This window comes from Neomonachus schauinslandi, chromosome 5 (assembly GCF_002201575.2).
Source record: "Neomonachus schauinslandi chromosome 5, ASM220157v2, whole genome shotgun sequence".
NCBI lineage: Eukaryota > Metazoa > Chordata > Mammalia > Carnivora > Phocidae > Neomonachus > Neomonachus schauinslandi.
In genome coordinates this window covers 15,732,962-15,750,833 of record NC_058407.1, presented here as the reverse complement: position 1 = coordinate 15,750,833, position 17,872 = coordinate 15,732,962, and the positions used below count along the sequence as shown (strand labels likewise).

Below are 17,872 nucleotides of genomic sequence, written 5' to 3'. Positions count from 1 at the left end.
GATGATCCATTGTTTTCGTATAACACCCAGTGCTCCATACAGTACGTGCCCTCCTTAATACTCATCACTGGGCTAACCAACCCCCCTCCCCGCTCCCCTCTAAAACCCTGTTTGTTTCTCAGAGTCCCTAGTCTCTCATGGTTCATTTCTCCCTCCAATTCCCCGCCCCACGTCATTTTTCCCTTCCTTCTCCTAGTGTCCTCCATGCTATTCCTTATGTTCCACAAATAAGTGAAACCATATGATAATAGACTTTCTCCACTTGACTTATTTCACTTAGCATAATCTCCTCCAGTCCCATCCATGTTGATGTAGAAGTTGGGTATTCATCCTTTCTGATGGCTGAGTAATATTCCATTGTATATATGGACCACATCTTCTTTATCCATTCATCTGTTGAAGGGCATTTCAGCTCTTTCTAGTTTGGCTATTGCGGACATTGCTGCTATGAACATCGGGGTGCATATGGCCCCTCTTTTCACTACATCTGTGTCTTTGGGGTAAATACCCAGGAGTGCAATTGCTGGGTCATAGGGTAGCTCTATTTTTAAATTTTTGAGGAACCTCCGCACTGTTTTCCAAAGCGGCTGTACCAACTTGCATTCCCACCAACAGTGTCAGAGGGTTCCCCTTTCTCCACAACCTCTCCAACATTTGTTGTTTCTTTCCCTGTCCATTTTTGCCATTCTAACTGATGCAAGGTGGTATCTTAATGTGGTTTTGATTTGAATTTCCCTGATGGCTAATGATGATGAACATTTTTTCATGTGTCTGTTAGCCATTTGCATGTCTTTTTCAGAGAAGTGTCTTTTCATATCTTCTGCCCACTTTTTGACTTGATTATTTGATTTTTGGGTGTTGAGTTTGAGAAGTTCTTTATAGATCTTGGATACCAGCCCTTTATCTGTAGTCTCATTTGCAAAGATCTTCTCCCATTCTGTGTGTTGCCTTTTGGTTTTGTTGACTGTTTCCTTTGCTGTGCAGAAGCTTTTTATCTTGATGAAGTCCCAAAAGTTCATTTTTGCTTTTGTTTCACTAGCTTTTGGAGATGTATCTTGAAAGAAGTTGCTGTGGGCGATGTCAAAGAGGTTACTGCCTATGTTCTCCTTTAGGATTTTGATGGATTCCTGTCTCACATTGAGGTCTTTCATCCACTTTAAGTTTATCTTCGTGAATGGTGTTAGAGAATGGTCGAGTTTCATTCTTCTGCATGTGGCTGTCCAGTTTTCCCAGCACCATTTATTGAAGAGACTGTCTTTTTTCCATTGCATGTTTTTTCCTGCTTTGTCAAAGATTGTTTGACCATAGAGTTGAGGGTCCATATCTGGGTTCTCTGTTCTGTTCCATTGGTCTATATGTCTGTTTTTGTGCCAGTACCATGCTGTCTTGGTGATCACAGCTTTGTAATATAGCTTGAAATCGGGCAACGTGATGCCCCCAGCTTTGTTTTTCTTTTTCAACATTTCCTTGGCGATTCGGGGTCTTTTCTGATTCCATACAAATTTTAGGATTGTTTGTTCCAGCACTTTGAAAAATGTCATTGGAATTTTGATTGGGATGGCATTGAAGGTATAGATTGCTCTGGGTAGCATAGACATTTTAACAATGTTTATTCTTCCGATCCATGAGCATGGAATATTTTTCCATCTTTTTGTGTCTTCTTCAGTTTCTTTCATGAGTGTTTTGTAGTTCCTAGAGTATAGATCCTTTACCTCTTTGGTTAGGTTTATTCCGAGGTTATCTCATGGTTTTTGATGCTATTGTAAATGGAATCGTTTCTCTAATTTCTCTTTCTACCGTTGTGTTGTTAGTGTATAAGAAAGCAACTGATTTCTGTGCATTGATTTTGTATCCTGCCACATAACTGAATTGCTGTATGAGTTCTAGTAATTTGGGGGTGGAGTCTTCTGGGTTTTCCACATAAAGTATCATGTCGTCTGCGAAAAGAGAGAGTTTGACTTCTTCTTTGCCAATTTGAATACCTTTTATTTCTTTTTGTTGTCTGATTGCTGTTGCTAGGACTTCTAGTACTATGTTGAACAATAGTGGCGAGAGTGGGCATCCTTGATGTGTTCCTGATCTTAAGGGAAAGGCTCTCAGCTTTTCCCCATTGAGGATGATATTCGCTGTGGGTTTTTCATAGATGGATTTTATGAACTTGAGGAATGTTCCCTCTATCCCTATACTCTGAAGAGTTTTAATCAGGAAAGGATGTTGTATTTTGTCAAATAAAGCTCCTAGCTCTTTAACCTGATTCTTACTGTGAATAACAGTTATCTAGGTGAAGAGATAATTTTTGAACTATCACTGAGCACCATGCTAGGTGCTTGAAGGGCTCCACAGTGCATACTCTGGAGGAACATAAAGTCTAAATGAGACAAGACATAAATATTATGAAAAGTTAAAAAATAATTCAAGGCCATAATCGAAGAGCTATCACAAGATAGTTTTTGAGTAGTTTCCCAGTGAATTAATTGTCCAAATAATAATTGCTAATAGAATTTAAAGGACTAGCTCACTATGGTGTAACATGAGGAGGAAAGTCTTCCTTACTCATACTATACTTGTTCTCCATCCTCATCCAGACCTCTGGTCTCCTGGTGATTGCTGTTTCTCCTACCTGTGAGCCCCCTATGGGTTTACTTTCTTCCCTCCCTATTCTAAAGCATTGGTTCATCATTTCAACCTAATCTGTACGCCCTCATTGTCATGTCCTGCCAGTCTTGAAGCACCCAACCCCAGAACAGGCAGGCCACCTTCTTTCTCCACTTCTGAACTCAGGTGGCTCAGTCCTGTGGGACAGTTTTACCTAACCCAACAGTTTGGTCCATCCTTTCCCCTGCATGCAGAGTTGTTTCTCAAAAAGCAGATCTCTGCTTAGAATCCTCTATGGCTCCACTCTGGTCTTTATGTTTAAGAGCAAGCTTGTATTGTCGTTTTGCATTTATTAATAATCTGTAGCCTTATTGGGGAAATCTATGTTTCCCTGGCTTCTGCACCTTTTTTGCCAGAATAACTCTGGTTTAAGGTCATCAGTAACCCATCTGGCTATAACCTACATCTTATCATGGCAGTCCCCTTTATAATACCCCTACCCCACTCCACACAGACATACATGTACTTTTCTGCTCTCATTGCCTACTAAGGCCCCTCCTTTAGAGGCCTTCTCCTTTGCTTTACACTGTATACTTAGCACCTAGCACAAAGCATAGTAAATATTTGTTGTGAAATGAAGTGAGGTTTAGGCTAGTCTTAAAGAATGAGAACATGCTAGGCAGAAGAACACATGGCCAAATACAGAAAAGAGTTTGTGTCTATGGCACGTTTAGAGAACAATGACCAGGTTGCTGTGGGTTAAAAAGCTATGCTTTGCTGAGAGCAGCATTCAGGTGTCTTTCCATCCATATCTTATCCAAAGTTTTCTAGACACTTGTCACCTGCAGCTGCTCCAGTCTTCTCTTGACTATCTGGTTCTTCTACTGTTCTCTCTTGAATTTGATCTACTTGGGCTTTGGATCCACTGCTCCACCAGAATGGGTATTATTGAGGTCACTAGTGACTTCCATGTTGCTAAACCCAGTGGACATTTCTCACTTGTCATCTTACTTGATCTGTCCACATCATTTGACAACGTGATCACTCCATTTTTGCATATATACTTTCTTCCAAGATACCATACTATCTTGGTTTTCCTCCCACCTCACTAGTTGTAATTTCTTCCTCAATTCCTCAGCCTCTAAACAACAGAGTGCCCCAGGTTCAGCCCTCTTAGTTTTTCAGTCCACACTCATTCCCTCACTGATCTAATCCAACCTTTTATCTTCAGACACCATCCACATGCTAATAACTCCTCAGTTTCTATCTCTAATCCAGATCTCCCTCCCTGAACTTCAGACTCTTGCAGCTAACTTCCTATTAACATCTTCCCTTGGAAGTCTAATAGATATCCCCAACTTAACATATCCAAAATTAAACTCTTAATCTTCCCCTAAAAAGCTGCTTCTCTGGCAGTGTTTCGCATTTCAGTTTACGGCAACTCCAGCTTTCCACTTGCTAAGTAAGGCTAGAACTTGGATTCTCACGCTTCACAACTAGCCTGTCAAGAAATGTCTTTCAAAATGTATCCAGATGTAACCACTTCACTGTTATCATCATGTTCAATCACCTGAATTATTATAGTGACATCCTGATTCTTCTCATCTTTGATGTCCTACCCTCTGTTCTCAATGCAGTAGTCAGAGTGACCCTTTTAAGGTAAATAAGAGTATATCACCATGCAAAACCCTACAGTGGCTCCCACTTCACTGAGAATAAAATTAAATTATAACAGCCTCCAATACCAATCTGGCCCCCTATACCTATCTGATCTCCTATCCTACTCCTTTTCCTGTATATGGTGGTTCAGCAACACCAACTTCTTTACAGTTCTTCAGTTATGCCACTTTTTCTACCTTGGAGCCTTTGCTCTTGCTTTTCTTTCTGAAATGTTCTTTTCCCACGTAGTCCACATGGCTCATTCCCTCACTTCATTTCAGTCTTTGCTTAAATGGCACCATTTTAGTGAGGACTACCCTATTCAAAATTATAACCCACCTGTTCTATCTTACCTTCCTGGGTTTCTCCACCAGGCCACTTATCACCTTCTATCATGCTATTCAGTCATCTTACTTGTTTTGTTTACTTTTCATTGACTGTCCTCTCCATCCTGGAAAATAAGCTCCATAAAGGCAGGGATTTGTCTCTTTTCTTCATAAAACAATGCCTGACACAAGTAATAAATAATTACTGAATTGAGCTAAAATTAGGAATTTACATCTTTTGGAGAAAGTCTTTTGGAGATCTTAAGGTTCATTTAAATAAATTCTCTAGCCATGAAGAAAAGATATGTGAGCCCCAAATATAAAAAAGATATATTTGAACCAGGAAGATTTATTAATGGCTGTAGGTCTACATGTACCATTATCATGCTCCTCATTGTCATTTGGTATTAGATTATGTTTAGTCCAGGACTGATATAGGACTGGATTTTAGATTGCCTCCCCTCTCCCACAACTAACAAGGCTTTAATCAGGGCATTAAGGAGTTCTAAATAGGCATTGCTTTTGAATCTGCATATCAGGAGGGTGCTGGGAGCAGGAGTGGGAGGATGTCATGTCCCAGTGATTAATGATCTCTAGGAAGCTGAAAAGGGGAGAGTAATATACACAGTATTTCTACCCCCTGGAGTAGGAATGCAAACACCATTGTGTGGATCTGTGCATAGTCACTGACTTCCTGGTAGCTGGAGAATTTCATACACTCTTCTACCACAAATAAAACTGTCAGAGAAGTGACAGAGCTCAAAAAGCGGGCCTTCCTTACTTAAAAAGAATAGCTCAAACACAGTGAGCCAGAAAATTAATTTTGTAGTTGTTTGGAAACCCAGTTGTTTAATAAGAAACGAGAAAATGGGAACTTTACTTGAAAAGCCTAAAACCTCCAAATATTTGTTGAATCAAACTCTACATTTGGTTTCTTAAATTTACCGGATTCCTGGAAACTGCTTATTTTAAATGAATTTAAAGGGAAACATTCCTTTGTAATGAAATACATTGTCTTAAACTTTTCAGTGTGGTCTCTATGGTAGATTTAGAGAATCATACTATCAGTGGACTCCAGTGCCTATTGCCCCGTGTGTTGAAAAAAAAATCCTAACATTTCAAAATGGTTTATACAGTTTTAGAAAGTAATTCTATGGTAGAGTTCTTTTGTTTGTTTTCATCCCCAGTGAATCTGTGATATTTAACAACAGTTTCCAAATGCTTAAGTCAGAAGCGAAACATTTTTAAGTCTAGATAAAGAACTACAGATGTCTGCAAAAATTTTTAAAAGAAAGTTTGGGGGAAAAGCATTGTATTTCAACCAATTGTGATTTTTTACAAATAACCAAAATTAGGGCCATTGTTTAACAGTAGCAGGTAGTAATCACAGCAGCAGCAAGATTTTTCGTGGGGACCACCAAATAACTTGTATTTTACCAGGAATCATTCATTCATAGGATTTGTTATTTTTGTTCGTGGCTCAGATTTTTTTGATACCCTTTACGTTACTACTCATTGTTCTGCATTGTCTAATTTTTAAACTTTGATCTCTTATGAATATTTTTTTCCATAATATAAAAAGAAAGGAAGGAAATACTCATTCTTGGAGAAATGAGAGCTATACTTCAGATTGAAAGAAAAAAAATGAATGTGTATTTTATTTCTGTTTTGTTGCTCTTTACTTTTATTTTTGAGGTTGTCACTATAATCTAAATTAAAAGGAACTACTATGGTCTAAATTAAGACACAATCAGATAGATTAAGCCCTGAGTTTGGTTTCCAAGTGGTTAGACTTTTTGATTGCATTTGCAAGAGTTTATTTTTAGTCAGGATGTGGTTATTTTTAGATCTGCTTCTCTTTCACTAGGAAATGTAATGCCTGTCTTTCCATTGTTGTTTATCAGGAAGTTCTGAGGCACAGGCTTAGAAGATCCAGTTAGCAGAGAACACCACCTCCTTTTAGATGAAAGAATGTGAAATAATGCCTGAAGGAAAATCTGTTAATTGAGAACATATCTAATTTTTAAATTATTAGTGTCACTTTAATCTCTTACACACTGAGCAACAGAACAAGATTTTTAGGGAATACCAAAAACACAAGGTTTGGGTTCCCCCTACTGGTGTGCATCCCAGGTGCATGTGTTCATTAATAAGGTAGCAGAAAGGCCTAGGGGATAAAGATTTGAAATGGCTATGTTGGCCTCTTTTAAAGAGACCTGGTGATGAGAAAAGGAGGAAAAGCACCATTACCCATTTTCTGCTAATGTCTTTTTAAAAATGGGATGATCTAAAAATTGTATTTTTTATACGTGGAAAGAACAAAACTTAATCCTATAATATTTGGGTTTTAATGTTGTTGCCTCTGTGATAAGCTGCTTATATACAGCTTCTCAGATGCTTTATGTTGTAATCTAAGGAATAATAAAACACCAGTAGCTCCACAAAAGGATTTAAAACCCCAAGGAAAAAATATAAGGCTAGCATTGTGTCATAATAAAATTAAAGAGCTGGTGTTAAAGCACACTAATTCCTATTTTAGCATTTCAGAAAGTGACATGACATCATGTGATTGTGTGTGTCCATTTAACATCTGTTCTTTCTAATTTGTCATATGTGTATTTAAAACAGTTCTCTTTATTTTCTGTCTCTTAGTCAGTAAATGCCAGGGAATATTAAAGGCTTGTTTTGAAAAAGAAAAATTTTAATTGACTCCTAGAAGTCATTTCTGAACTTCTTATTATGTTTGCATTTTAAAGGACTATTGAATGAAATCAAAATATTGTATTTTTAAATTGCTTTTCAGCAATGCAGTCAACCTTTTAAGCAATGTTCCGGTCTCTTGTTTGGATGTTCTCATTTGTCCATTAACCCATGAAGAAACGGCCCAAGAGGCAACGACACTAGATGAACTACCCAGTGATAAAACAGCTGAGAAAGAAACTGTTTTGAAAAACAATACCATGGTATACAATGGTATGAATATGGAAGCCATTCATGTTTTACTCAGTTTTATGGAGAAGAGAATAGACAAGGTAAGGCTGATAAAATGGAGGCCTTGGGAAAATGTTTATAAAGAATGTAAATGTGCCATATATGCAGACATCACAGGACATGATTTTTAAATTGAAACTTTTTTTAATAGCTGACATTTTGTGTGATTGTACCCTGGAAATCATTTTATTACAGTATATGATTAATTGCAAAAAACCAAGTGAATTTATTTGTTTAAAGCCAAAAATTTTGTTGATGCAAGACCAAAAGTGTGACTAGGGCCTGAAAGCAAAGGAAAAATTACTTTTCCATGTAAGTATTTTGTAAGACATAGAAGTAAAAATTATCCCCCCCAAAAAACTTGATGATAAATACTTTACATAATGCCTAAAAGCTATCTTTAAAAAAAAAATCATCAACTTTTCATTTGTTGTGAGCTGCTTATTTTCTCTTGTCTGTCACTTGCTTTGTCAGGTTAACTATATTAAAAGGCAGCAAGGTAGTGTGGGTGGGTCATCAAAACCTTTGCCTCATTTAAGCCCATTGGCTGAGCCAGTGAGGACCTCAAAATGTAGGAAAATCCAAGGAGGATAAAAACGGACATTAATAAACATGAAGATAACTAATGGAATGGAAACATTGTTAGAAAAATAATTTCTTAAATAGTTCATAAAGCTTTGGTAACATAAAATGTTTCTCCCTCAAAAAAGGAGTATTAACATGCTCAGTTATACAGAGGAAGGTAATACTGTTAGAAACTAATACAGTGGGCGCCTGGGTGGCTCAGATGGTTAAGCGTCTGCCTTCGGCTCAGGTCATGACCCCAGGGTCCTGGGATCGAGTCCCACGTCGGGCTCCCTGCTCCTTGGGAGCCTGCTTCTCCCTCTGCCTCTCTCTCTCTCTCTGTCTCTCATGAATAAATAAATAAAATCTTTAAAAAAAAAAAAAAAGGAACTAATACAGTATGTCTGATTTTCTTTATAGGGAAGCAGCTATAGAGAAGGTCTCACTCCAGTTCTCAGCTTATTAACAGAATGTTCCCGAGCCCATCGAAACATCAGAAAATTTCTCAAAGATCAGGTAACTGCTTAATGCAAATTACTCCTCTTAGTTAATCTTCTTATATGTGGTTTTTAAAAATAGAATTAATGAGTTGCATTCTTTCATAATGGTTTTCTTTCATATAATCAGAAACTCAGAAAAGTTAGTTTTAATCTTTGAAATCTTCCTAATCCAGAAAAAAGTATTTTTTCTGAGTCATTCATTCACTTATTCAACAAATAGTTGAGATCTACTTTGTGTTGTCTTCTAAGCACTGAAAGACAGATGAAGTCTTTGCCTTGTGGAGTTTACCTTACAGTGGGGGAACAAAAAGGAAATGAATACATTTATGTTATAATGTCATGTAATGATATGTTCTAAAGAAAGACAGCAGGAGAAGGGGAGACTTAGGGGAATGGGGAGGGCCTCTCTGAGAAAGTGACATTTGAGCAGAAATTTGGATAAGTAAGAAAAGGATCTCAGAAAATCTGGAAGAGGAATGTAAAGAGAACAAAGTCAAAGTCCCTGAGATGAGAGGATGCTTTGGCATGCTTATGGAAAAGCAAGGAGGCTAGACCAAGTTGGCAAGGAGTAAAAAAAGTAAGCAAGAACCAGATGGCCTAAGGTTGTATAGGACTTGTGATTCTCTTCTAAGTGAGATGGGAAAGCACTGGACCATTTTGAGAAGGGGAGTTAAATGAAGGGGATGTCATTTATATTTTAAAATACTCTGGCTACTGTATGTAGGATAGACTAGGAGAATGTGAGTAGATGCAAGGAGGCCAGTTGAAAAGAGAGCTGATGGTGAAGGTTTGGAGTAGGATGGGTAGCAGAGTTCATGGTAAGAATTCTTTCCACCGCTGGTCTTCTGTCCATCTGCCCATATCATATATCCTTTGTCTCCCCTTCTATCATAATGGGTGAATTGTCCCCGCTTTCTTCTGAGGCCAGCCTCTGCACTTGTGCCCTGGATTCCTTTCCTTCTCACCTTCTCAGGAACTTTGCTCCTGCATTTATTTCCTCTCTTCTTACATTAATCTTTTTTTTTTTTTTTTTTAATGTACTGGGTCATTTCTGTCTTCACCCAAACACATCTTCCTTCTTAAAAACAAAACAAAACAAAAAACCTTCCCTCAATTTCACTTCTCAAGCTGCCTCCCTATCACTCTGCTCTTCTTAGTGCAGTGTTCCCCAGAAGAGTTTTCCATACTCACCCTCTCTATTCTTTTTACTCATCTTTTTCTCCTGAATCCACCAAAATTAGGCTTTCATGCTTTCCACCCCACTGCAAAGGTGCTCCTCAAAAGTCACCAACCCAGTATTGCCAAATCCGATAGTTCTCAAATCTTTTTTTTCTAAATGCATTCCCCCAATGCATTTTGATGTAACTGAGTATTCCGTCCTTCTTGAAATACTTTCTTCACTTGGTTTCTAGGACACAATAGGGAACCTCTTTGCAATGTCTGAGCACCCCGAGACAATATTGTCTTTGTCTCCACTCCCACTCCCCTGGTGATCTCATTCAGCAGTCATGGTTTTGAAAATCATCTATATGCTGATGACTCCCAAATTTATATCTCTAGCCCTGACCTGTCCCCTCAGCTCCAGACTGACATAACAAGCTGCCTACTCATCTCCTCCCCTTGGATGTATAGTAGAGGTCTTAAGTTTAACATATCCCAAACCAAGCTCTTGATTTCCCATCCCTTCACCCTGTTTCTTTCCTTCTTTCCACATTTCCCCATACATGGTACCACCATTCACCCCACTGCTCTTTTTTTGCCATGTAGAATTTCCCTTGTTAAATGAACCAGCTTCATTTTCTCCCTTTATGTTTATGGTCAAGATTTAGTAAGCACCTTATTACATGTGAAGCACATTAGTAGATACTGATGCTAAGGAGAGATTAGAAAGTAGAGACTCTTTCTTTGAGGAATTTACAGTCCATTGGAAGAAGAGAGTAGTACCATGAAAGCATGAATAATCATTTAAATCAAATAAAATAGTTAATGAATTAAGGTCATTTCCAATTTGATTATTTTAAGACATTCTACTGTGACTAGGAGTACTTGGTAAAGAATAATAAATGAAAAATATTTTAAGTTTTCTATATTTTAGCTTTTTTTCATAGGAGATCCAGGTTCAACTGAACTGTTTAGATTTTGCTATCTCTGACCAAGATAGTAAAAAAAAACCTGTTTGTTAAACAACTTTATATGAAGGCCTTGGGCCACATATTATGTGGACACAAAGATTATTAGACCCACTTTTTGTCCTCAAAGAAGCACTACGGTATAAAGAGATTAAACATGACAGGTAAAGATGACTAAGATACAAGACACACAAAAAAATCAACTTTCCTTCTGAGAAAGATGCAGTCTAAACTATGATGATTAAGAAAGGCAGAATGTAAAGTAACAGATGATTAATTTTGGTAATAGTATAAATGGAATGATGGCTAATTAATTATTATGCCCTGTAGTTAATACCTGATTAAATCCAACTCATACATACCCAAAGGAAATTGGTCTTAAGTATTTAGGCGGGTAGAAAAAGAACAGATGGTAGAAATTACTGACCCAGGTTGGGTTAGTCTGGAAAGGCTTACAAAAGAGACGAGATTCTGTGGATTTGAAAGAGGAAATGAACAAGATTTGTCAAAGAAAAGAAAGAAGATTGTTGGAGGGTAATATTTGGGAGGAAATAGAATGAGTCCATACAAATGCAGTTTGTCTGGGAGTGATATATAAGAATAAAAGCAACAAACTTCTATTTTAAAAAACTTGTTTTTAAGAAACCCAAAACATAGCTAACAAAATTTTGGGGTGATAACTTTTGTTAATAGATTCTTTACTCTGGAACAATAGGCACATGCTACATGAAATCACTTGTTAGATATCTCATTCGTCAATACATTCAGTATACAGAGACCATATAAAACTCAGTATGGTTGGCTGAATCAGATAATAAGGATTTACATTGCATAGCAATGACCTTGTGCTTATAGAGCATAGAAATCCTGGTGCTCTACCCTATCAGAAATACTGAAATATGGCTTCTGTGTAAATACTTTGGGTAGATGATTCAGTTTTCTGAGATTTAGTTGCCATTTGTGTTCACAGCACCTCCAATACCTCCTGATACATGGTAGGCACTCAGTATAGAAAGAGAGAGAGGAAAGAAGTCAATTGAATGGACTAAATAAAATGATATACACATGAAGGGCCTGGCACAGTAAATTATTTGATTTCGTTTTTATCCTCATTTCCTCTCGAAGTGCCTAGCTTATAGAAGGCACTTTTAAAAAGATATTTGAGGGGTGCCTGGCTGGCTCAGTCAGTAAAGCATACAACTCTTGATCTCGGGGTTGTCAATTCGAGCCCCACATTGTGTGTAGAGATTACTTAAAATAAAAAAAGATATTTGAATTAATCCATTCTTCCTTCAGTCAACAAATATTTATTAAACACCTATAATATGCCATGCACTGAGAGCAGTAAGAAATCCCTGCCCCCATGGCACTGACTTTTGTAGAAGAAGGCTAACAGTAAAGAAATATATACTGTTATCAGGTGGTGAGGAGTGCTGTGAGGAAGATTAAAATGGTTGGAGGAGGGTGGTGCACAAAAAAAGAGAGGTCATATAAGGTGGTCAGGAAATGTCTTCCTATAAGTGACATTTGAACACAGACCTGAAGTAAGGAATGAGCCATGCAAGTTTCTAGAGAAAGAGTTTCTGGGCAGAGGGAGCAGCAAATGCAAAGACCGTGAGACAGGAAAGTGAGGGGTGTGCGTAAGGAGTTCCAGGTAGGTCTGTGCGGCTGTAGCACAGTAGAAATGAAGTTAGAAAAATAGCAGGAAGCTGGATTATGTGAAAACTAAGGGAGTTGTAAGGACATTGTTTTTCACTGTAAGATGAGAAGCCCTAGGAACTGGAGGACTTTGAGAACAGGAATGACATGATCTGACTTTCAGAGGATCCCTAGCTGCTTTGTAGAGAAGAAATCATTAGAAGGACCAGGATGAAAGCAGAGAACACTGAGAGGTTGTGGTAATAACCAGTTCAGGTGAGACATATCGGTAACTTGGATTTAATAATATTAGAGCGGGTAGTGAGAAGTGGCTGAATTATGGATATATTTCAGAGGTAGAAACAATATAACTTGCTTGTGGTTAGTTATGGAGTGTGAAAGAGAAAAGGCTATTTTATTTCCAAGGTGTTTGTACTAAACAGTTGGAAAAATAGACTTACCATTTAGTGAGATGGAAAACTAAGAAGGAACAGCTTTGGTGGGCGCATCAAGAGTTCTGTTTAGGACATGCTAAATTTGAGAGGCCTATAAAAGTCTGGAAGTCAGTAAAGAATCAAGATAGAAATATAATTTAGGGAGTTCTCAGTATACAGAGACCATATAATGCCATAAAACTGGATAAGATCACCAGTAGATTAAGTGAAAATAGTGAAGAATGTTGCCCAAGAGCTCAACCCTTGAATATTCCAATACTTAGAAAGAGGAGAAAGAGGATTGTCAGAAGATGCTGAGATGAAGCAACCAGTTGAAATAGGAGGAGACCCTGAAGAGGGAGCGGTCTGGGTGGATGAATAGGTGCGTGAGTGAGCAAAAAAACAGACAAACCAAGAAGTGTCCTAAGCCCTCTGCGGATCAATCAGTAAAGTAGGGACGATAGTGATGTTACTACCTCCTTTGCAAGGTTACTGTGCAGATTGATTATAGAGAATGTATGTATATCCTCTATTATAGCAACTAGCACCTAGAAAGTATTCAGTAATTAATAGATTATATTAAAATAAAAAAAAATAATAAATTTTTTTATTATAAAATAAAACAAGAAAACCTAAGTACAGATTTTTTTAGTAAATACTGAAAATGCTGCAGGAATTACAAGAAGGGGAAAATCAATAGGAGTATAAGTATTAAGGAAGGCCCTGTGGAAGGAGAAACTTGACCCTGACTTTAAAATGGATTTTGATAGAGGCAGGCAAAGGCATTCCAGATGCTTTGGTGATTAAAAACTCAAACAAATTAGAGTATTTCATGGTGGTACAGTGAAGAGATGTTTCTCTTCAAATGAAATTTCATTACAAGCATGAAATCATTTGAGGGTTTTGTTTTGTTTTGTTTTATTTGGAAGCACACCTATTTAGTTTTTAAAAGCTTTTTCCACTCTTACAAAACTGAGCTCATAGACATTATAAGACTGACCAGTTGCATGGTACCATCCTCACTTACTCTAGTACCCCATGACTCATGATGGTTTTTGCATTTCTGCCATTAGGTTTTACCACCATTGAGGGATGTGACAAATCGACCTGAAGTTGGCTCAACTGTGAGAAATAAGCTGGTGCGCCTCATGACACATGTTGACCTTGGAGTCAAGCAAATTGCTGCTGAATTCCTTTTTGTCCTTTGCAAAGAGAGAGGTAGGTTAAACTCTCTTTGCTCTCTTTTTTATTTTTCAGAGGGAATTTGAAAGATCTTTCTGTTAATAGTGGCCGTATCATTCCACTCTTTTCAGAGCTTTCTCCTATCTTCTGTTAGAGGGACTGAGGAGATATTAAAAATTAATAATTTAAAAACATTTTCTGTATGCTTCTGAATTCATTGAGATGTGCAAACACACTCACATTAAACTTTGCCTTCTGTATCCTTAACCCACACTTCTTAATCTTGATGAGTCAGGACCTGGAGTCATTATGAAAAATCCACTTAAGTAATTCAGGTGCTACTTTTTTTTTTTAAGATTTTATTTTTCTAAGTAATCTCACTCAGTGTGGGGCTCAAACTCATAACCCTGAGATGAAGAGTCACACACTGTACCAACTGAGCCAGCCGGGTCCCCCAAGGTGCTACTATTTTGATAACCAGACATAGGCCTGTGTTAGTTCCCCTTTTTAATTCCTCTTGGAATTAAAGCTATAGGAGTCTTGGTTTCTTCACGAAGTTATTTTATCAATAAATAATTATTCAATGTGTGAGCTACATAACATACTATGGAAGTGAAAAAAGGAAGATGGAAAGTACAAAAAATGCCTAAGACAAACCCCTTACCCTTGAGATAAGGATAAGATAGAGGTAGAGAGAAATTTTAAAATAATTATACTACAATGTAATAAACACCATTCTGTAAGTATATATAAAGTGATTGTCTTCTGAGATAACATCTAACAATTTCAAATATTTCTTAAAATTATATGGGCAAAGCTCTGCAAAAGGAAGTTCTTCAAACAAGGAACTTCAAGATATCCGGATATTTTTACCTATTTCTTTCTTTAGCTCCTAGTTTTATAAATGTACTGGTATAAAAATCCCATCTAAGCAGATTTTGTATTCCACTTTTTTAAAGTACCTCAGTTTTGTGAGACATAATTTGGAGGTAGAAAACTCACTTCCCTCAAAATCTTAAGTTAGTTTAATTCTTTTTTTTACCCAGCTTTATTGAGACATAATTGACAAGTAAAGTTGTATATATTTGAAGAAGTGATTAACACAGGTTAATTAAGACATCTACCACCTCACATAGATACTTTTTGTTTTTGTTTGTGTGTGGTAAGAATGCTTAAGACGTACTCTTACAAATTTCAAGTGTACAGTACTATCAACTGTAGTCACCATGCTGTACATTTGATCTTCAGAACTTATTATAACTGAAGGCTTACAGCATTTGATCAGCATCTCCTCATTTCCCCTATCCCCAACCACCATTCTACTCTCTGCTTCTAGGAGCTTTTTTTTTTTTTTATTTAAGATTCCACATATAAGTGAGATCATACAGTATTTGTCTTTCTCTGGCTTATTCACTTAGCATAATGTTCTCTAAGTTCATCCTTGTTATCAAATAGGATTTCATTCTCTGTCATGGCTGAAATAAATAAATACTCACACACACACACATGTACATCTCCTTTATCCATTCATCTGTCAGTGGATACTTTGCTTTTTTCCATATCTTGGCTATTGTGAATAAGCTGCAGTGAACATGGGAGTGTAGATATCTCTTGGGGATAATGATTTCGTTTGCTTCAGATATATACCCAGAAGTGTGATTGCTGGATCATATGGTAGTTGTTTCTAATTTTTTGAGTAGCCGCCATACTATTTTCCATAGTAGCTGCACCAATTTGCATTCCTACCAGTGGTATGTAATGGTTCCCTTTTTGCCACTTCCTTGCCAACACTTACCATCTCTTATCTTTTTGGTAAAAACCATCCTAACAGGTGTGAAGTGATCTCTCATTGTAGTTGTATTTTTTTTTAAGATTTTATTTATTTGACAGAGAGAGACACAGCGAGAGAGGGAACACTAGCAGGGGGAGTGGGAGAGGGAGATACAGGCTTCCCATGAAGTAGGGAGCCTGATGCGGGGCTCGATCCCAGGACCCTGGGATCATGACCCAAGCCAAAGGCAGACGCTTAACGACTGAGCCACCCAGGCGCCCCTGTCATTGTAGTTTTGATTTGCATTTTCCTAATGATTAGTGATGTTGAGCACCTTTTCACAAAAATACCTTTTGGCCATTTGTATGTTTTTTTGGAAAAATGTCTTTACAGGCTTTTTGTCCATTTTTTTTTTAATATTTTTTTTTTAAGATTTTATTTATTTGCGAGAGAGACAATGAGAGAGAGACAGAGAGCACGAGAGGGGAGAGGGTCAGAGGGAGAAGCAGACTCCCTGCTGAGCAGGGAGCCCGATGCGGGACTCGATCCCGGGACTCCAGGATCATGACCTGAGCCGAAGGCAGTTGCTTAACCAACTGAGCCACCCAGGCGCCCTTGTCCATTTTTTAATAGAATTATTTGGGGTCTTTGCTGTTGAGTTGTATCCATTGAATTCTTAAACTTTATTTCTATTTCCACTTCAGTTCCTCTTATTAAGATGGTATATTAACAACATAATTTGATCAATATAATAATGATGATAATAAACACAACTATTATGTATGTGGGTATCATGTTCCAAACATTCTATGCCATAATCTCATTTAATTCTCATAAGGACCCTCCAGTGTCATAAATGAGTTAACCTGGCACTTTCAGTAATTTATTCAAGGTCACACAGTGCTTGAGGACTAAAGCCCAAATTTGAGTCCTCTTTCCATTCTGCCACATTTCCTCTTACAGTAATTTTCTTCAACTGTTCTCACATCTGCTCTTTTAAACAATTCAATTCTTTCATGATTTTGAAAAAAGGTTGATGTAGTATCTTGGAATTAAGTGACTGGTATAGTACCTTGCACATGGCAATCTGTAAATACTGGCTGAATTGAATCAGTTTTTCCAAGATCAGAAATGAGCTGGGTTTTTTTTAAATTTGATTTTATTATGTTATGTTAGTCACCATACATTACATCATTAGTTTTTTATATAGTGTTCCATGATTCATTGTTTGCATATTAACACCCAGTGCTCCATTCAATACGTGCCCTCCCTGGGTAATATCCATCACCCAGCTAACCCATCCCCCTACCCTCCTCCCCTCTAAATCCCTCAGTTTGTTTCTCAGAGTCCATAGTCTCTCATGGTTCATCTCCCCCTCCAATTTCCCCCCCTTCATTTTTCCCTTCCTGCTATCTTTTTTTTTTTTTTTAACATATAATGTATTATTTGTTTCAGAGGTACAGGTCTGTGATTCATCAGTCTTACATAATTCACAGCGCTCACCATAGCACATACCCTCCCCAGTGTCTATCACCCAGCCACCCGTCCCTCCCACCCCCCAATACTCCAGCAACCCTCAGTTTGTTTCCTGAGATTAAGAATTCCTCATATCAGTGAGATCATATGGTATTTGTCTTTCTCTGATTGACTTATTTTGCTTAGCAAATACCCTCTAGTTCCATCTACGTCGTTGCAAATGGCAAGATTTCGTGGGGGGTTTTTTTTGATGGCTGCATAATATTCCATTGTGTATATACACTACATCTTCTTTATCCATTCATCCGTTGATGGACATCTTGGCTCTTTCCATAGTTTGGCTATTGTTGACACTGCTGCTATAAACATTGGGGTGCATGTACCCCTTCGGATCCCTACATTTGTATCTTTGGGGTAAATACCCAGTAGTGCAATTGCTGGATCATATGGTAGCTCTATTTTCAACTTTTTGAGGAACCTCCATACTGTTTTCCAGACTGGCTGCACCAGCTTACATTCCCACCAACAGTGTAGGAGGGTTCCCCTTTCTCCGCATCCCCGCCAACATCTGTCGTTTCCTGACTTGTTAATTTTAGCCATTCTGACT

General features: G+C 37.7%; 1 protein-coding gene across 5 annotated transcripts in view; it reads left to right on the top strand.

The window, feature by feature from the left end:
- The window catches only part of RIC8B (RIC8 guanine nucleotide exchange factor B), a 98,464-nt gene that overhangs the window by 50,751 nt on the left and 29,841 nt on the right, over positions 1-17,872 (top strand). For all 5 annotated transcript variants that reach the window (XM_044915829.1, XM_021687601.1, XM_044915830.1 and 2 more), the window contains 3 exons: positions 7,384-7,612; positions 8,556-8,651; positions 13,910-14,054. In XM_044915829.1, coding sequence (XP_044771764.1) covers positions 7,384-7,612; positions 8,556-8,651; positions 13,910-14,054 — 470 coding nt within the window. The remainder of the gene's footprint in view (positions 1-7,383; positions 7,613-8,555; positions 8,652-13,909; positions 14,055-17,872) is intronic.